General features: G+C 48.3%; 1 protein-coding gene across 1 annotated transcript; it reads right to left on the reverse strand.

Moving 5' to 3' along the window:
- Positions 1-1,228: 1,228 nt before the first annotated feature.
- Positions 1,229-4,421, reverse strand: LOC144153551 (uncharacterized). The gene is made up of 2 exons (XM_077685174.1): positions 3,529-4,421; positions 1,229-1,262 (listed from the first exon to the last, which is right to left on the reverse strand). Exons 1-2 carry the CDS (start codon positions 4,419-4,421, stop codon positions 1,229-1,231), a joined length of 927 nt encoding a protein of 308 aa, XP_077541300.1.
- Positions 4,422-21,201: the final 16,780 nt, after the last annotated feature.

The raw sequence follows: 21,201 nt of genomic DNA on the forward strand, positions 1-21,201 counted from the left end.
TTTGTGTGTGTTCATTATTTATTGCGCATGCTCTGCGCAAAAATGTGTTTGTGTGTCTTTCTTCTCCTTTTTTGGCGGTGGGCTGGTTGTGTTTGTTTCTAAAGCGCATGTTTTGGTGTGCACGAATAGATAATACAATAAAATCTCGTTAGCTCGAACTCACTGAACTAGAAGATTTTTTGTTAATTAGATGGGTCATCGGTATAGCCCGAATGTTTACCTGTTTATCTCTAAAGATTCTGGAAGTGAGTTCCAGATAATCATATTATTGCTTGCTTAAGTTATGACGAACACGATTATGCGGGTACTGGTATACATCATTACCCACCCTGAGGTTTTTAAATGTTAAACTTCCTTCTCTTGAAAAATGCATTAACAAAGCATGCAGAGATACTTGCACGCTCGAACTTGACAAACAATTTTGACATTATTGCTGTTTGAGGTGTAGATTATTGCCCTTGCAACAGTGTTAAGCAAGACACAAAATCTGGTCATTTTGAGTCTGTTCCTTGCGGCCACTTCTTTCTGCTCTGTGCCTTTACCATAAACTGCAGCGGACTAGTCCTGTTCTTCCCTGGGTTATTTACTGATACTCTCTCTGCAGGTTGGGCCTCATCCATGTGCTCAGCAGCTGCTTTTGCTCCCAGAAGAAAAGTGGCCGGCCCTATGTTGTGTGCCTCACCTTTGAGACGGACAGTGGGGCGATTGGGGAGGCATCGTGCGAGTGCCCGGCGGGTTGCAGTGGAGCATGGAGTCACATCCTGGCTGCTGTGCACCTACTCGCCCTTTTGCAAGCCGAAGGTTTTAAGAGGCGCCACCGGAGCTTGCGTGCACTGAACTGCCACAACAGTGGGGACGTCCGAGACAGCAGGGCATCAAGCCAGCGAGTGTCCAAAACATTGACTGGAGAAGCCCGCGATAAAATGAATGGCCCCTCCCTTCCCTTGCCAATGCGTCTGTTCGATGCACGTCGAGTACAGGAGCAATGCGAGCAGCAACAAAGTGCCGTGCAGGCGCTTGGGAGAAAACTTGGTAGCCTTGAGAATGAGTTTTTTGCCCCAGTTGTGCTGGCCTCCCGCTCCTCCCCCCCCCCCCCTTCCCCCAGTGACAGAAACAAGGACTGGCATGGCACCTGAAGGGTCGCCTATGAGCTACCAGCAAGTATTCATGCCACATTTCGCCGTGGTCATCTCCCAAGCACGCAGAGGCTGGGCAACGTCGTGTTTTGCTAGACAGCGACATGCAGGGGTGTGCGAATGCTTCTTTTTGTTCCATTTATATCCACAGTTATATCCACAAAAGCGCAAAAGCACTCAAGCTGATGCGCGGCGGCCTGATGCAACTGTGGCCGTTTTCTTTTTTTCTTTTTGAATAAAACTTGAAAATTGTCTCAGCTACCTACATCAATGGCCACTATCGTTACGTCGGAGGCATGCATGCAGCATGTGACAAACTAGAGGAGTGAGTGTATTTTAGTCGCAAAATTTTCGACAGTAAATACATCGTTGCTGGAATGACAGTGAGCACCAAGTTAACTTGACGTAACAACAAACCTTTCAGCCCGGCAAATGGGGAACCAAGTGAGCTCGAATTTTCCACCGTTAGAGCATCATAAAACAGTGTTCGCCACTTCTGCAACGTCATGCGGCTAAATGCAACGTAAAGAAATCAACAACACACTTCCATACCGTGCGCGCCCGCCACAGAGGAAATTTTCAACCGCGCCGTGAGGGCGTAGTGCGGCAAGAAAAGTTTGTTTACAGCCCTAGCTAAGATAAAAGCTCGTGTAGGGGCTAAGCGGTACCATTTAACAATGAAATGAAGCGGGCGCAGAGCCACAGGGACGAGTAAAGAAACAGCCTAATTTTGGCAACGTGTGGTACTGTTTTCCCGGTCGAGCGCCGCTGTCAGTCGCGTGAATAGGCGGCGCACGCTCACGCTTCATTTAGAATACAAAGGCTGGACAACAGAACTCCAACACAGCTGTATTTTTCATACGGACAGCGACTACGGAACCCCGCGCTTAGCGAACCAACGACAAATATTCGCTCCAAGCGCACCGCGCCCAGCGTGTCACAAAGGTTGGTCGCGCCGGCACAGTTCGCGTCACAAAGTTCATTCAAAAGCGTAGAACTTCACGTACTTTTTCTCCATTTGAACCGATATTTCCGCATTGCGTGCTCTGCGGCACGAAGCAATGCTCCGGCATCGTTGTCCATCACCAAGAGCGGTCAATGCCCGCCTTCTATGTTTTGCTAATTGGTTTCGGTTTCAAACGACCGTACCAAAATGGCGGACCTAGTTACCGGAGTCGACGTGAGATGGCGGGGCGCATTTTGCATAGGGTCTATTGGTTTGGGAACATGCGAAATGGCTTGGTGATCTAGCAACACTGATGTAAACGAGACCGTCGGCCATATTGGTACGGGCGCCGATCGGGAAGTCTCGTATTGTTTACTGTGGAAGAGTAGGTGACGGTAACGCGGTATGGCTTAAACTGGACGGCGTTTTCCGGCTCCCGAACGCGGATTGTGGACGAAGGACTTGTCTGCGCTGCCGACTGTGGCTGAAGACTCATACCACTCGGGGTGCCGCGCCAAAGACCCATCTGAGCGGCAGCGGAGCAGAGCATGCCTCCTAGCCACCGAGGCGCATTGCTCGTCTTCATCGGTGCGGACAAACACGTGCGACTCGCAGTAAGTAAATCCTTCTTTGTTTTTTGCTTGACGCGAGTTAAAAGGACACTGAAGTGATATGTAAACATTGCGGTATTACTTGCGCAAATTGTAGTCCGGAGTCCCCAGGCCATGTTTCGACCACCCTGGGCGCGTTTACGCGATTTTATTTAATAGAAAAATTAATTCGAAAATGCTGTCCTCCTCTCTTTACGCTCGCCCATTTTCTGCGGCGTTTTCGTGTGACGTCAGGAGGGGATAAGCTGGCAATTGGCTGCGCCGCTGCGCTACTGCACGGCTCCCCGGCCTTCAGACAAAGTCAGTCGGACCAGCGTTTCGTCCGCCGGCCGCCGACGGGTCGTCGCAATTCGTTCGCTCAGTTGAAACGAAGCCAGGACACGTTTGTGAATGGTAGAATTTGCCTTTCTTTACTTGGTTAGTTTGTACACTGTATCTAGCTCCAAGTCAAGGTCGCTTCACACAAGCGCTGCACAAGCGCACATGCGACGCTTCGCTGACTGGTATGCCAGTAGGAAAATATAAGGCCTCTTGAAGGCGGGAGAAGAGACAGCGAAGTCAATATAGGTACTAAGGAAATAAAATCAACTGATATTTTTACCGTAGTGCGTAAAACTAGGGTGCGGGAAGCACTTTTTTGCGCTGGGCGAATAAGCACAGCGGTCAGCAGCACGACTACGCATCTGCGAACGCTTTTCCGTCTACGAAATGCAATTGCTAGACGTGAGCTATTGTGGAAACTCGGGCGACGCTTACTGCACGAGCGCAATACAACAAATAGTCACCTAAGCTGCTTGAAATGCCAAAACTAAAGAAAAGTGTAAACTGGTTGTACAATATATACCCTATATTACCAATGCCAGCGTAGCCCGCTCCGTGGCCGCGCTTAGCGTTCGCGTTCGGGGGTTCAGGCGTTGCGGGCGCCGCTGCACCTTCGGCTTCTTCTTCGTCCATAACGAGGTCACTATTGTCTCCATCCAAACCTCGACCCGCAGCCCGGGCATACGAGCGGGTGCAGTCTGCCTGCTCGTGCCCGAAGGCGTGACATTCAGAGCACCTGGGGACCCGGCATTCTCGGCGAATATGACCAGCCCTCTGACACCTGAGGCACATTGGGGCTCGTCCAGGCACCGCGACGAGCACAGTGCCGGGGCCCAACCGCAGCTGATGAGGCAACCGGTCTGGAGTGACACCTTCGTGCAAAACGAGGCGCACAATCCGTGTTGTCGACTCGGAGTTCTCAAAGTCCTCGACACGCCACTTATCACTCTTCACCTCCTTCACGTCGCCGTACTCGGAGAATACCTTGCGTATGGTCTCGTTGGTCACGTTGAAGGCGACCCAATGCAGCTTCACCCGGAGTTCGTGCCTTACTGGGTCAACGACGAGGCAGGGGCGTCCTTTCACTTTGAGCGGCCCGCGTTCCAGCAGTTTTTTCTTCGCGTCGTGCGTCCGAAAATTAACGAGCCATACGTGAGGCATCTCGAACGCTCCTATGCCACCAACCTCCTTTATAACATCGGCGTCTCTCAACGGTTCTCTGAAGTCGTCAATTCTATACGGTCGACCGCCGACGTCGCAATGCAGAACGACCACGCGATTCATCGCTTCTCCGGTGGGCAGGGGGGAGGGGGGGGGCAGTACAACACGGTAATCCTTTGGCAACGAAGAATACGGTTCACCACGGCCAGCGTCGGCCGCTAACACAGCTCGCACGGAGCCAACCATCCTGCGTCCGCTCCTTTCGGCAGCCGAAGGCAGAAGGAACGCTAACCTCGAGAAGGCAACGGGCAAGGCCACTTCGGGAAAGGAACCGAGCAAGACAGTGACGGCGCAGGGAAGCATCGGACCAGCAGCCGACTCTTCTCTGGAGGCGGACGCCGGCGATTCAGAAGGGGAAAGCCTTGAGAAGGCAACGGGCAAGGCCACTACGGAAATGGACGCGAGCAAGACAGTGAAGACGCAGGGGAACATCGGGCCAGCAGCTGACTCTTCTCGGGAGGCGGACGCCGCCGCTCAAGAAGGGGACAGCGTTGAAACTACCGGAGCTGAGAGCGCAATAAAGGACTTCGAGGTGCAGCCAAACAAGCGCCGTCATGAAGATGGCCCAGAGGCTGGGGAGGAACCCAACCAGCGAAAGCCAGAGACGCCGTGGCAGGCCGTACGGGGAAAAAAGAATCATCGAGCAGCAGCCAAGCCAAGAGGGTTGTCACCTGGAAAAGGCGGCACTAAGATTACGTGAACACGTGTAGGCCAACGCACATCATACGGCGTGAGATTAAGGTAAGCGCCATGCGCTCGGTCTGGTTCCCCTAAATGTTGTCCTTACATAAGCCATTTCGATTAGCTACCCTCAATGTACGAGGACTCTCAGCTAAGAGGAGACAAAATCAACTGTACCGCATTGTAACGGAGAAAGATCTTCACATCATCGCCATTCAGGAAACGAAAGTCGAAAGTGAGGACCAGACCGACGTTATGGTGCGGCCTTTTACAACGCGCTACTATGTATGTGTTAGCCACGCTGTTGGACTGTCGGCAGGCTGTGTTCTTCTGATACGCAAGTCGTTAGAGGTGGTGATTGAAAACGTAACAGCATGCCAAAATGGGCGCTTTGTATTTTGTGATTTCTCATTATCATCAGAGCAGTGGCGAGTGATTTGTGTATATGCACCAACTAGAGTGCAAGAAAGGCGCGATTTTTTTGAAGAAATAAAAAAATACTGCAGCAGCGAACGATATACAGTGTTACTGGGTGACTTTAATTGTGTCTGCTCGGAATGGGACAAAACCAGCAATACGCCTTATCGTGATGTAAGCACTGTGAATTGTGAATGATTTCGGTCTGGATTACGTGGGAGATTGTTTTGGCAGCGGAAGAGATGTCCAGTTTACACATTTTGAAGGGGCTAGCCACGCCCGCTTGGATAGGGCATACATTTCAGCCGAATTGCTGCCTTCGTGTTGTGAATATAGCATATCCCCTGTTTCGTTCTCCGACCACTGCTTAGTTTGCTTTTGCCTTGGTAGTAAAAAGGAAAACACAAAGAAATTTACATGGGATTTATGGAAATTAAATGACAAACTCTTAGAAGATGATATTTTTATGGAACGAGTAAGAAACTCTTTGGAAAAAATAGAAAAGTGCAGCAGTGAAAAATACGGCGTTCAATGGGAACACTTCAAACAAGAAATAAAAATGGCAGCAATCGAAAGGGCAAGTGCCATTAAAAAGGAGAAACAAAAGCAAGAAAGCCTGTTGCGCACTATGTTGCATACGATGGTTGCTGAAGAAAGGCGAGCACCGGGGGCGTTTAAAGAAGAGATACGGGCCACAAAAGCTAAACTTGAGCAGATAGATGCGGAGCGGTATCACGCAGCGCTTGTCAGAGCGAGAGCGGAAAAATTTATAGCGGGCGAAATGCCCACTAAGAGAGCGCTGGGGACGGAAAAGAGATACGCTCGCCGTAACGAAATAACGGAGATTGAATATAATGGCACAATTAGCAGTGAAAAAGTAGATATTGAACGTGCTTTTTTTGAACACTATAGGACCTTGTTTTCTCGAAGCCCTATTGAACTGGCAAAGTTTGAAAGTGAATTTGTGTCACTCCTGCCAAAAATTGATGATGGAATCCCTTATGGAATCCCCTATCACCGTCGAGGAGGTTAAGGAAGCTATTGACAACTTAAACCTGGGAAAGTCACCAGGCCCAGATGGCCTGAGTGCTGCTTTTTATAAGGCCTTTAAACATAACATATCCCCTGTGTTAACTGCTGTGTTTGAAGAAGCCTATATGTTAGAAACGCTTCCACCATCGTTTTCGGCTTCCCACACGATCTTAATTCCCAAAACAGAGGATATGGTCAAACTCCGCCAAGTCACATCGTACCGGCCCATAAGCTTAACAAACGTTGATTATAAAATACTAATGAAAATATTGGCTAGAAGGTTGCAGACCGTAATTAGCATCTTAGTGGGGCCGCATCAAACATGTGGTATTAAAGGCAGGTCAATTTTTACGAATATACACAAGGCACGGAGTGTGCTTGAGATTTGCGACGTGACGCATACAGGCGTCGCATTGCTACAGGTAGACCTAGAAAAGGCGTTTGATCGTGTGCCCCACGATGGACTTATGGCGGTTTTGGAACATAGTAACATCGGATCAGTTATTCTAGAGGGTGTGCGCATGGCTTATAACAACTGTACAACTAGACTTATCGTTAACAAAGCGGTTGGAAGGCGTATAGAAGTGCAGAGGTCTGTGAGGCAGGGGTGTCCTCTTCCCCCCCTCCTCTTTTGCATATATATTGAATCATTATGTTCAAGCATAATAAAAAACGACACTGTCAAGGGATTTCAACTTCATGCAGCTGAAATTAAAGTTTTAGCATACGCGGACGATATCGCTGTATTTTGCGTAGATCAACAAAGCATTGATAGGGTCATTAATACAGTTAAATGGTTTTGTTATGTTAGTGGATGTGCTGTAAACTGGGACAAGTGCCTGGGCATCTGGCACGGAGAGTGGAGTTCAACACCGGCTGTATTTCAAAATGTAAAGTGGGTGACCACACCAGTGAAGTACCTTGGTGTTCCCCTAGAGTATTATTCTGACAGTGACCCTTACTGGATGAGACAAGCCGTAGAGCTTAAGGAAAAGGCAGAGAAGTGGAAGGGCGCGAATTTATCCATTTTCGCTCGCACAACGATTTGCAACCTTTTTATGGCGAGCAAACTTTGGTATGTGTTACAGGTACTCTACTGTTCACGGGTAAACTTCCAAAAGTTACATCGTGTTTTCGCAGTTTTTGTTTGGGGATCAACCTGGGAGAGGACGAGTCGTGCAAATCTCTTTCGACGTGTACGGGAAGGGGGTTAGGTTTAACGCATCTCTTTTTACGTCAGTTGGCAAACCGCTTTCTGTTTTGTAGGGATGTAAAGGATCCCTTTTTGCGCACCGTTTGCCAAGTGAGATTAGGCAGTGTTTTGCCTGAGTTGTCCGTTACGACATTGTGTATGCCAGGTGGTATCCGTGGCTATCTAAAAGAAGTTGTGGACTCGTTACGTTTTCTATGCGCACGGTTTTCGTTAGAGTATTTGAGCGCAGTGACTAGGAAGAGACTGTATAACGATCTCTGCGACACTGTTTTTCCCGTTCCTATGTACAGAATTGCTCACTCGGCTGGCACGGGTCGAGATGTGTTAAAACGGGTTAAAAGAATGCCAGTTGCACCGGGATCTAAAACATTTTTCTTTCAACTACACACCGGGACACTCCTTGTGAAAACATGGATGCAAGAAAAAGGCCTTTTTATGCCGTGGGGTGAACAGTGTTGGTTATGCAAAAAACCGGAAACCATTGAACATGTTTTCATTGACTGTTGGGACGGGGTCTTCTGGGATGTGCTGCAACGTACGCTGAAAAAAGGTCTGCCAATCGATGCCCATGGTATTCGGTATTTGTCCGTTGAACCTGATGATGATGGCGTCCCTCTAGATCTAGTAATGTTACTAGGTCTGCACAGTATATGGAGATGCCGAATGGCAGTCCGCCACTCGGACATTGATGCGCGGGTAGTAAATGAGTATTTCCGAGAGGCCATATTCTCTTTTCTTGAAATTCAAAAGGCACGCCAATGTGTTCCCGACTGGTTGTCACAAATGGAGGAGTTAACAAAAATGAAAATATTTTAGTAGTCAGCACTGGACCCTAGAGTGGAACAGTGATTTTATGTCTTAGTGTAATGGGTTCGTTTCGTTGTTGTGTATTATGTTTGTAACAGCGGTGTTTGTCTGGAAATAAGGGAAAAAAAAAAAAAGCTCCGTGGCCGAGCGGTCTGGGTTGCTAGGTATGCCACCGCAAGTATTTTGCAAATCACGAGTTCGAATCCCCGCGGGTACGTGCTTTTTTTTTGTAAGTTAACTTTTTCGTATTCCGCCGATGTTTTCTATATTGAGTTCACCTTTTTTTGGGCCGCAACGTTCATGGCTCCACGAACTAGTTCACAAAACGCGCGCAGGCTGGCACTGGCGCGCTAGCGAGTTCTTGTTGGCGTGCTGTTGCCATAAGCACCGACTGCTTGCAGACAGTGGGCACAGGCCAGAATGAACAGACCCTTGGCCTGGTGCGAACACGCTTTTTACGACACAGGCATGAGGGAGGCAAGCTCCAATTATGGGGGAAAAGCGCATGACATTTGGGCGTCTGCGGGTACGCGGAGGGCGTTCATGCACTGCGTAGGTTTCGGCTAGTGAATGCTACGATTCCAATCCGTCCTAGGAGGCTTATCTTTGCGCATTTTTACATCTGACAACATGGCAGAAGCGCGGTACGATGATTACTGAGTTATTGAGAATGCCCATCCAACAACGCCAACGGTTGTGTTTTACAGAACCGAAACCGAAACCGAAACTTGTTTGGTTGCTCACCTTGGGCATCGTCCAATCACGGTGCCCGCTCCTCCTAACGTCACAGCTTTAGTTGGTGCGGCCGCCGCAAACCGCGCATGGTAGTTTTTCTTCTTTCGTGCTTTGTAAAATAATTACCGATTTGTCAACCGAATAAACGATGAAAAGTGTGCTAATTTGAGCCAGTCTACGCAGTGCAAGCAAAAACGGGAGCTTGACAAATTCACTTCAGTGTCCCTTTAACCGGTACGAGCATTTGTATAGCAGTTTGTTCACCGTTGTTTACCATGCAAATGCGTAGCGGCGACCCTGTTGCAGTAACCCTGAAAGAGGAAAGCGACAATCGCCAGGCCGTACCGCTAGTGGGTGGATTAAGTATTTTAAAATGCTTTACATCGAATTTACGGGGTGATTTTTGGCGAAGATGTTTATGGAAAGGTTGCGGCCGTTTTCCGTGACGGTCGTCCGCCCGCGCGTTTGCCGCAAAGCAATCGCGCTTTGCGGCGAAGTCAACTACAAAAGCGCACATACGCCTTGAATTTTCTTTTTTTGTGTGTTTTCATTATTTATTGCGCATGTTCTGCAGCAAAAATCTGTTTGTGTGTCTTTCTTCCCCTTTTCTGGCGGTGGGGTGGTTGTGTTTGTTTCTAAAGCGCATGTTTTGGGTGTGCACGAATAGATAATACAGTAAAACCTCGTTAGCTCGAACTCACTGAACTAGAAGATTTTTTTTAATTCGATGGGTCATCGCTATAGCCCGAATGTTTACCTGTTTATCTCGAAAGGTTCTGGAAGTGAGTTCCAGATAATCATATTATTGCTTGCTTAAGTTATGACGAACACGATTATGCGGGTACTGGTATCATTACCCACGGTGAGGTTTTTAAATGTTAAACTTCCTTCTCTTGAAAATGCATTAAAAAAGCATGCAGAGATACTTGCACGCTCGAACTTGACAAACAATTTTGACATCATTGCTGTTTGAGGTGTAGATTATTCCCCTTGCAACAGTGTTAAGCAAGACACAAAATCTGGTCATTTTGAGTCTTCCTTGCGGCCACTTCTTTCTGCTCTGTCCCTTTACCATAAACTGTATCGGACTAGTCATGTTCTTCCCTGAGTGCTATTTACTGTTACTCTCTCTGTTCTTTCAGGTTGGGCCTCATCCATGTGCTCAGCAGCTGCTTTCGCTCCCAGAAGAAAAGTGGCCGGCCCTATGTACATGTGTGCCTCACGTTTGAGATGGACAGTGGGGCGATTGTGAGGCAGCGTGCGATTGCCCGGCGGGTTGCAGCGGAGCATGGAGTCACATCCTGGCTGCAGTGCACCTACTCACCCTCTTTCAAGCCGAAGGTTTTAATAGGCGCCACCGGAGCTTGCGTGCACTGAGCTGCAACAACATTGGGGACTTCCGAGACAGCAGGGCATCAAGCCAGCGAGTGTCCACGACATTGACTGGAGAAGCCCGCGAGAAAATGGCCCCTCCCTTCCCTTGCCAATGCGTCTGTTCGATGCACGTCGAGTACAGGAGCAATGCGAGCCGCAACAAAGTGCCGTGCAGGCGCTTGGAAGAAAAACTTGGTAGCCTTGGGAATGGGTTTTTTGCCCCAGTTGTGCTGACCTCACCCCCCACAGTGACAGAAACAAGGACTGGCATGGCACCTGAAGGGTCACCTATGAGCTACCAGCAAGCATTCATGCCACATTTCGCCGTGGTCATCTCGCGAGCACGCAGAGGCTGGGCAACGTCGTGTTTACTAGACCACGGCATGCAGGGGTACGCGAATGCTTCCCTTTGTTCCATTTATATCCACAGTTTGCTATACTATACGCGCTATAAATCAGCGAAGTAGTTTAATTTACTTGGATATTCACTGTGGATACAAAAACTGCAAAATCACTCATGCTGGTGCGCGGCGGCCTGATGCAACTCTGGCCGTTTTCTTTTTTGAATAAAACTTGAAAATTATCTCAGCTACATACATCAATGGCCACTATGATTGCGTCGGAGGCATGCATGCAGCATGTGACAAACTAGAGGAGTCAGTGTGTATTTTAGTCGCAAAATATTCGACAGTAAATACATCGTGGCTGAAATGACAATGGGCACCAAGTTAACTTGACGTAACAACAAACCTTTCAGCCCGGCAAATCGGGAACCAAGTGCAAAAGCTCAAATTTTTCACCGTTAGATCATCATAAAACAGTGTACGCCACTTCTGAAACGACACGCGGCTAAATGCAACGTAAAAGAAACCAACAACACACTCCCATACCGTGCGCGCCCGCCACAGAGGAAATTTTCAACCGCGCCGTGACGGCGTAGTGCGACAGGAAAAGTTTGTTTACAGCCCTAGGTAAGATAAAGGCTCTTGTAGGGGCTAAGCCGTACCATTTAACAATGAAATGAAGCGGGCGCAGAGCCACAGGGACGAGTGAAGAAACAGCCTAATTTTGGCAACGTGTGGTACTGTTTTCCCGGTCGAGCGCCGCTGTCAGTCGCATGAATAGGTGGCGCACGCTCAGGCTTCATGTAGAATACAAAGGCTGGACCACAGAACTCCAACGCAGCTGTATTTTCCATCCGGACAGCGACTACGGAATCCCGCGCTTAGCGAACCAACGACAAATTTTCGCTCCCAGCGCACCGCTCCCAACGTGTCACAAAGGTTGCTCGCGCCGGCATAGTACGCGTCAGAAAGTTCGTTCAAAAGCGTGGAACTTCACGTACCCTTTCTTCATTTGGACCGGTATTTCCGCATTGCGTGCACTGCGGCACGAAGCAATGCTCCGGCATTGTAGTCCATCACTAAGAGCGGTCAATGCCCGCCTACTATGTTTTGCTAATTGGTTTCGGTTTCAGACGACCGTACCAAAATGGCGGACCTAGTTACCGGAGTCGACGTGAGATGGCGGGGCGCATTTTGCATACGGTCTATTATTCATTGGCAATTTATTGGTAATTTATTGGCAATGTTTAACGCGTTACATGCCACACACGGAATACTTTCAAAGCCAAAAAAAAAAAACAGAAGAAATGCGACAGCCTTCAACAGCTCCCTGCCGGTGCCTCCCTGACTGCTTTTCCGATGCATAATGCGTATTTACGAAGTCGCCCGCAAATGTGGGCAACAGAGAAAAGTCCACAGATCACTCGTCGCTCATTTTGCTGCGCTTAAATCTGAATATAAAAGGATCGCCAAGCCGAGAAAGCCCCTCACACGCTCCGTACCAAGCAATCCCGCGACCGCCATCCCCCAACTTGGCGTCGCGTGCTCGTTTCGTTTTTCTTCCGTCGATGGCGGTACTTTTGTGCGTGCCACAAAAATGCTGGTGCCAATTTGTACAGGCCTATTACAGTTACCTCAGTGGCATACAGGCTGGCAATGCAAGCCATAAAAGCAGAACTACAGGCGTGGATAGAGGGGAACGGCATACTGGGAGAACTACAAAATGGTTTCAGACGAGACAGACGCTTAGAGGACAATTTATTTGTCCTAACCCAATGCATAGAGGTGTCAATGGCTCAGGAGCGACCACTATGGATAGCATTTCTCGATATAAAGGGAGCCTACGACAACGTAGATAGAGAACTTCTATGGAGCATACTTGAGCGGGAGGCATTAGGCCAGGACTTTATACAGCTGTTACAGGGAATTTACAATAAGAGCGAGGTGCAAATTACCTGGAAGGACCAAAAGTCCACGGAACCGGTAGTCACAAATAGAGGTTTAAAGCAGGGTTGTCCTCTGTCGCCATTGCTGTTCATGCTGTACATGGCTAGACTAGAAAGAAAGCTTGTAGGCAGTAAAATAGGTTTCAATCTATGTTATACGCCTCGAACTTCGCGATCGCTGCGCCGCCTGCCGCCGCTTCTCCGCGGCGCTTTGTCCGCAGCGCAGCTGATAGCGGCTCATGCGGTGTTTTGGTTCTCTTTCGCTTCTTTTTGCCTTTCCGCGCCCTAACCATCTTGTTATGGTGATGTCTGTAAGCAAATAGTACGTTTAGGGCACTTTAAAAAACAGCTGCGTCCTGATTCTTGTTGTTAGAGTGCTCGAACGCCGACAAGAGCTAACCGGGGACGCGGTACTGCGCTCTTCTTTGCCGCTCTTACGGGCGTGGGCGACGGCAGCGGCATATCACCACTGTCACCTCCGAATATCTCAGGCACACGTGAATTCTATTGATGCCTCGTTTAGACCTGATATTGGCACAGGGAGAGGTAGGTTTCGTTTTGCAGCGCCGACAACGAATTGGCCTTGGTTTGAATGTATACGTCGTCCAAAAATATCATTCGGGGAGGTGATATACCTGGCAATAATTTGTAATAGCTTGTGCGAGAATGAAAAAAAAAAAAACACGTTGCAGCTTTGCGAATCCTAGAGACGGTCGTCTTACCTTAAGCGAGGTTGAACTCACTAGACCAACTAGGTGCGCCCCCTCCTCTTCCTCACTAGACAGGGAGGAAGAGGAGGGGGCGCTTAACTATCGTTGTGTTACAAATGCGGAGCGAAATCAAGGAAAGACCGTTTTAGTAAATTACACACAAGCTGCGCGTTCACCTTTATTTTGTTTTTAGACTTTAACGAACAGGGGATCACTCGATCGGCGGACACATTTTTTGAAGTACAGTAAAAAAGTTCACAAGCGATAAAAAGTGTCGTTGGATTGAGTGTGGTATTTGATAAGGCCCCCTGATTTCACTTTTGTGCTAAATTCTGCAGGCTCCTTGTGTCATATGACGATGTTTCGAAAAAGCGTTTAGTCACGGCCGCGGATATAAGCGGAGGATATATGTAACCGATGACTGTTTGGGGAAGCTGAACTCGCGACAAGACGACCCAATCGTAAATTCTTTGTGCTGACTCCCGCATGTAATTTTTTGCGTTATCAATATTACTTATTGCGTAGAATGTCCGTGATATTTATGCCACATTGGCTTGTTCACAGTAGTGATCAATATACGACATATGAAGCGTAACTGGCGGGCTGTCAGGTATGAGTGCTCCGCTAGATTATGAAATCACACGGAACCGATTTGCATCACAGTGTATAGTCGTGGAATGAGCATCTGAACGAACGCTGCGCACGGAGTTACTGCTAGTAAATTTCAGGGCAGTGGAATTACAATCAGATCCATGCATATATGAAGGTTTCGTGACGCCGGCTTGTGACACACAGGTGGCGCTTATGCGGACCGAATGTACCGCAGTAAGATCGCGTCAGAAGCATTTACACTCTCGTAAATGCGCCACGTTTGCGAACAGAGTAACTGCTCCACATAAATATGTATTTCCAACGCATACAAACGGAAAATATCAGTTGCGAACGTGCCTCAAAAGCAACGGCGACAGTGGTGAGCGGGCCGGCAACTCCCGCGACTGCTTTCGATACGGGCCCCTAGGGGGATTTCAGTGGCGCCCCTACAGCCAGCGCTCGAGGCGTATAGCCGCAAAGGACAGGAAGTGGAACAACATATCCCGGGACTGATATATGCAGATGACATAGTACTACTGGCAGATAGCAAACAGTGTCTGCAACAGCTCACAGATATCTGCGGGGAAGAAGCCACTGAACTGGTGTAAGAGTTTAGCACAGCAAAGTCGGGAGTTCTAGTTTTTAATGACAACGCCCGTAACGAATCGGTATTCGTTCAAAAAGCAGCAATACCGTGGGTAACGGAACACAAATATCTGGGCATATGGTTAAACCACTGATCTCCACTAGAGTTGCTGGATGGCGCTTCGAGCTCTCCGGCGCACGGCCGCTGGAAGTTCGAGCGCTTGTCCCGGAAGTCCGGCCGTTCCAGCGTAGCGCATGCTACGCATGGACTGGTTTCGCACGCATTCCGCCAAAAATGCCTGCTTGTTGCGCCGTCAACTGCACAAGCGCAGACCAGAGTAGTCGTCTGGGAAGACGTTCCCTTTGGAAGCATTACAATATTCTGTACGACGTGCGTGATACGCAGCGAAACGCAAATGTCAAATCAGTGTCGTTTTCAAGCTGTGGTTCTTGTTACGCAGATTCCCTCGCTCTAAGCCGGATTTATACCGGCGTTGGGTGGCAAACTTATACCCTAGTTACACGGCGAAAGTAACCGAAGTTAAGTTTAACCGTGATTACGAAAATTTAACCGCGGTTATCGCAAACGGCGGTTTTGGATGTTATACGCGAAAGTGCAAGTTTGGTGACCGCAGTCACTTGATTATGATCGCAAGAAAAATAAATTACCACACTTTTAACTTCATGAAAAAAACAAAAGAGAAGCAGTGTAGGCAAAAAGAAATATCGTAAAGCATTCGCTTCTGACACAAACGCAACGCACTTGTGCGCGGCGAGAAGAGGGGCTTCCCCAACAGCTCGCAACCGGCTTGGTTTGCTTAGGTATGGTCGGTGTTGGGAACTTTCAGCTTAGCATCGAGATAGATATTTGACCACCGCTATCTCTACAACTGCGAATTAAAATCCATAGCACAATTTTTCACCGCACTAACATCCATTTTCTCGCATGCGGAAGTTCTTTTCCGTGATCAGATTGATTTCGAAGCTGTTGCTGCCGTGGTCTGGGCCGGTTCGGGCCGCAAGCAGTGCCGTGCGGGCAGGCGCGCCGGCGTGTTTACAGGCACGGCCGACGCGCGCGCCGATCGTTTCCGAGTGCTGAAAACGCTTCAAGATTACCTGCTATATCCATTTTTGGCAGAAGACGCGCGGAATTTACAAATTTAGCACGACTTTTGTCGTAATTGATCGGGCGGATCGGGAAACGAGCCACTGCTGACGGGCAGTCGCGCTGATTGCGAGAGCGATGCAAAGAACGCAAGCGTGTCTTGGGGACAGCTTTGGGGCGCCCGTTATTTGAGAACCTTCGTCTCTACCGAACGCCAGGTGATTGTTTTTTTTTCGCCTCCGCTGATGCGCCGCCACTTGCGTCCGAACTGAATTGTGCGATTTTGAGCACTGCGGCTGCGGAAACTGCGGTTAGCGTGACCGAACTGAGGTGGCGAAGCTCAGTTTGCGTTAACCATGGTTAGCGACGTAACCGCAGTTTCGTCTGTCGTGTAAGCAAACTGCGGTTTTGTCTAACCGCGGTTTGCTTAACCGTGGTTAACTGTACCCGTGTAACTATAGTTATATAGTCTCCATCCCCAGGCAGCAGGCTCTGCAGTGACCACTTTACTGACAACTGTTTTGACAGAACGAGCGCACGAACTCGGCTACAGCCTGACGCCGTGCCCACGTTGTTTTCTTTCTAGCATAAATCCCTAGTATAAATTTCCAGCATAAATCCCGTTAGAGCTGCGTCGTCTCCTCTCAAACCAAGACCCAAGTGACATTTTCGTTCTCCTTTGCAATTAAATTCTGCTTCATATTACCATCGCATATTTCGGTATGCGATGGTAAATAAATAATAAATAATAAATAAATAATTATAAATAATAATAAATAATAATAATAATAATAATAAATAATTATTTCTCTCTCTCTCTCGGTATAGCGTGCTAAGTGTCTACCTAGAGCCACAAACCACTGTGAGTTCATCTGTGCTTAATATTTTATTTAGAAACCTGTCAGCTCCATTTGTTGTATGCGGTGATTTCAACTCCCATAGTCCATCATGGGGATCCCAGCGGATATGCAGTCGGGGCCGATTACTCGAGGAAATTATTGAGCGTAACAACTTATGTGTTTTGAATGACGGCGCACCAACGTACCTTAGAGGAGTAGGCTACAGTAGTGTGCTTGATTTGACGTTATGCTCTTCAGACATTGCATCAGAGGCGTCATGGTGTGTCGATGCTGACACTCACGGCAGCGATCATCTTCCTGTCTTAATTCAACACCAACGAATTTGCCTGGCGCAGAAGCCAAGGATGGCATGCATTACAAACTGGGGGGCTTTCCGCTTTCATAACGATTGTTCCGAAGATGCCGCGGGCAACATTGACACCTTCGTACAAGTGGTGAAATCCACTATGGCAAAGGTTACCAAGTGGATTCCTGTTCCAAACGCCAGTGCTGGTGTAAACGGAGAATATGCACGGCTGCGCGCAATTAGACGTCGTGCTGAGCGGCGTTTTCGCCGCTCAGGAAAGCTAGAAGATTACCGCACCGCACAGAGAACGTTAATCAAAATGCGTAAGGAACTGCAGTCTTTAGGCCAACGTAGGTGGAGGTCATTCTGTGCCACTTTATGTCCGATGACATCAACAAGCAAAGTGTGGGATACGATTCGCGCTCTTCGATCACCTGTGGCAGCAAGAATGCCTTTTCAAGGATTAGCGCTATACAGAGGATTGTCCGAAACAGCTGTTGCAGATGAATTTTGTGCATGGATTACGAGGCCTTCAGAGGCAATGGCCTGTGATGAGTTTATCACATCTCGCAATGCCGCTAGGTCATTATTCCAGAAGTACAGGACATCATGTCACGCAGAGCTTGATGTCGCGTTCTCGCTGACTGAGCTCGAAGAAGCACTGCGAAGGAGTCGCCGCAATGCCGCCGCTGGACCAGACAATGTCACCTATGCTCTCCTTTGCAATCTTGGTACCCGCATGACCATCGATCTGCTACATTTATTCAATGAATTATGGAATTCTGAGGAGATCCCCGAGTCTTGGAAGTTATCGAAGATTGTACCTCTCCTTAAGCCAGGAAAATCACCACGAGCGATCGACTCATTTCGGCCTGTCAGCTTGGCCAGTTGCGTAGCCAAGCTATATGAGAGGCTAATCTTTTATAGATTAAACTGGTTTTTAGAAACATCTGGGTCTTTTCCATCATGCATGTCAGGATTCCGGCCACGTCGGTGCACTATGGACAGTGTTCTAGACCTGGTGACGTCCATTGAACAAGAGCGCTCTCAAGGAAACATGACAATAGCTGCTTTTCTGGATATTAGTCGAGCTTTCGACACCGCAAGTCATTACCACATTCTTGAAGGCCTTGTCGAAATGGGAATTCGTGGCAAAATACTTCGTTGGATTGAGAACTTCTTGAAGAACAGAAGAGTGTACATGTGCACCAGTCAAGGAGACAGCCAACAGCATGCAGTGGAACAAGGGGTTCCTCAGGGAAGCGTGCTAAGTCCGCTGTTGTTTAATGTTGTAATGGCGAAGTTGCCAGCGTTGCTTTCCCCGCAGCTGCACGTAAGCACCTACGCTGATGACATTTGCATTTGGTGCAGCGGTGCTTGTTACTTGTCGATTCAAGCTGACCTCCAAGCTGGCATTGATAGCATTGAGAAGTTTCTACGTGCGGGAGGAATGGATGTCTCTGCAACGAAATCCGGCGTGCTTGCTTTCACGCGAAAGAAGTTGCGTGGATTACGGCTCACCATGGGTGGTCAGGAAATACCTCGAGAAAAATGTCACAAGTTTCTTGGGATATACATTGACACATCGCTCACATGGTGCCGACATATGGATTATCTGCAGGAAAGGGCATCACGTGTAGTCCACGTTTTGCGTTACCTGACAGGCACCCGATGGGGTTGTTCGTCCGATGCTATGATTCGACTGCATGCTGCACTTGTCCGTCAGGCCGTTGCCTATTCTATACCTGTTCTGCATGGCCTGTCAAATCGTCAAGAGCAGCGACTGCAAGCATTGGTTACCAGAGGCCTCCGTCTCTGCCTCGGAGTGCCCAGGCCAACGTCGGGAACCATGGTTCTCGCGGAAGCAAGAGAGCCACCCGTAAATGCTTTGCGCGTGCAGGAGGTGCGCCGCCATTACCTGCGCCTGACTACGCAGCATGACTCGCACCATTTGGTTTCCCGTCTTCAACAACGTTCAGCGTCAAAGATTCATCAGGCCATCTTTGGTGATGTCATGGCCCTGCCCGCTGTATCTCAATGGCAACACAGCACTGGGTCGCCTCCATGGACTGTTCCCTGCATTGACACCAATGCTGATATCCCCGGGATGCCCAAAAAACAATCTATATCTACAGTGGCAGCACGGCAGATGACGCTCAATTACATGAATGACCGTTATGCTGATTATGTGCATATATATACCGATGGATCGTCGACAACCACCTCGTTGTCGTCAGCTTTCACAATACCGAGTCTTCACATCGATCAGGGGGTCAAGCTCTCGCACCCTACATCGTCGACGGCTGCAGAGCTTTACGCAATATATCTTGCAGTCAAATTTATCGCTACAATGACTTCACCGACTAAATGGGCAGTTCTCACAGATTCAAAAGCGGCTCTTCAAGCCCTAAATCCAATTGCGGCTTACAGTCATCACAATATCTTGGCAAGACACATCTGTGATGTGATTGCAACTGAAATAGGAAAAACTCAGAAAATAACATTTCAGTGGATTCCCGGGCACATTGGAATAAGAGGAAATGCACGAGCTGACCGATTAGCAGCAACCGCTCATTCAAATTCCACGTGTAGCGCCGTGCCTTTTACCAGAGGTGATGTTAAAAAATTATTTGAAAAAACTAAGGACACACATTACTTTGGAAACCAGGTTGACCGATAAATATCGTTCATCGCTGTTATACCAAGTGGACCCGTACCTTACATACCCGTGTGCGTCTCACCTGGGTCGTTCCGTCGGCACGTTAATACATCGCCTTCGCCTTGACGTGGCCTACACCAAGAAATTTCTTTACCGTATTCAATTCGCTGATGACACCTGCTGTGCTTGTGGACACCAAACTGAATATGTATATCATGTCCTGCTTGAGTGCCCTCTATATGCGACCGATCGGAAAAAACTAAGTGATAAGCTTAACCTGCTATCTCGGACACCCCTATCCTTGCCGAAACTGTTGGGTCCGTGGGACAATGTACGCAACCAAACGAAAGCCTTCCTTGCCTTAAGGGATTTTTTTCAAATGACGAAGATGTGTGAACACTATTAAATAAGAGCACTTTCCTCTGAAACGCTCTGAAATGGGTGTGGAAACACACAAGGGTGTTATGTATATTGGCGAAACTATCTGTGTCGCGTTGTGGATGTCGTCTGTATATAGATGTGTATAGTTCTCTTGTTTTTTTTTTGTTTTTTTTTAACTTCATTCCACTGCTGTAAGGACCGCTGCTGTCTCAATGTACTTAATCTAACCCCTTGTGGTTCCTTAGGGCAAGTATTGTACCTTTTGTATACTCCAATGCCTGGAGTAGCCAGCTCCTGTTTGGGTTGGAGCTAAACTCTCCAATAAATAATTATTTCTCTCTCTCTCTCGGTATAGCATAAGTTGCGATCTGAACGCGATGTGTATAGCCAAAATGCAATAAAGTGAGAACAAATGCCAAAATGCGACAATTGGGATGCTTATCAGCGCTTGCGAAGCGTAGCAAACACCTGACTTCCGGGACGAGCCGTTGAACTTCCGGTGGCCGTGCGCGCGCCCGGCCGCGACAGCGGCGAAGCGCCATCCAGCAACTAAGTGGAGATCAGTGGGTTAAACGAAGGTAAGACGTATCTAAATACTCATGAGGAGCATTTAAGAATGAAAGGCAGAAGAAACGCCTCTATCGTGAAGCACAGAGCACTGTGGGGATATAACAGATATGAAGTAGTGAGAGGAATCTGGAAGGGAGTAATGGTACCAGCACTCACTTTTTCAAACGCAGCAGTGTGTGTCCAATCAGATATTCAATCAGGGCTAGAACAAAATCAGATGGCCGTCGATTGGCATTAGGAGCACACAGTAAAACAACAAATGAGACAGTGCAGGGAGACATGGGATGGGCATCCTTCGAAGTGAGAGAAGCACAGAGCAAAATATGTTTTGAAGAACGACTTAGAAATATGGATAATCAGGGATGGGCGGCCAAACTGTTACGGTATCTTTACATGAAAAGCGTGGACACACAGTGGAGGAAAAGAACCAGAAGGCTCAGGACAAAGTATATCAAACCTGGAAGTGGAGGGGAAACGACCAAGGCAATAAAAAATGAAGTGAAAGAAACAGAGACAACGACCTGGAAAAAGAGGATGGATGCGAAGAAGTCCTTAGATATCTACAGGATCGGGAAGCAGGAGATCACAAGGTAAAAGTTATTCGATAATACCAAAGGGGGTGCATTGCTTTTTGAAGCCCAGGCGGGTTGCTTGCGGACAAAAACGCTTA

Source organism: Haemaphysalis longicornis, unplaced genomic scaffold (assembly GCF_048455015.1).
Source record: "Haemaphysalis longicornis isolate Haplotype H1 unplaced genomic scaffold, Haemaphysalis longicornis Haplotype H1 scaffold_9, whole genome shotgun sequence".
NCBI classification, from domain to species: Eukaryota; Metazoa; Arthropoda; class Arachnida; order Ixodida; family Ixodidae; genus Haemaphysalis; species Haemaphysalis longicornis.

Coding starts and splice junctions, on each gene's coding strand:
- LOC144153551 (XM_077685174.1), bottom strand. CDS start 4,421: ATGGTTGGCTCCGTGCGAGCTGTGTTAGCGGCCGACGCTGGCCGTGGT. Junction 1,263..3,528: donor GGTAATATAGGGTATATATT/GTACAACCAGTT, acceptor TGGAACAAAAAG/AAGCATTCGCACACCCCTGC.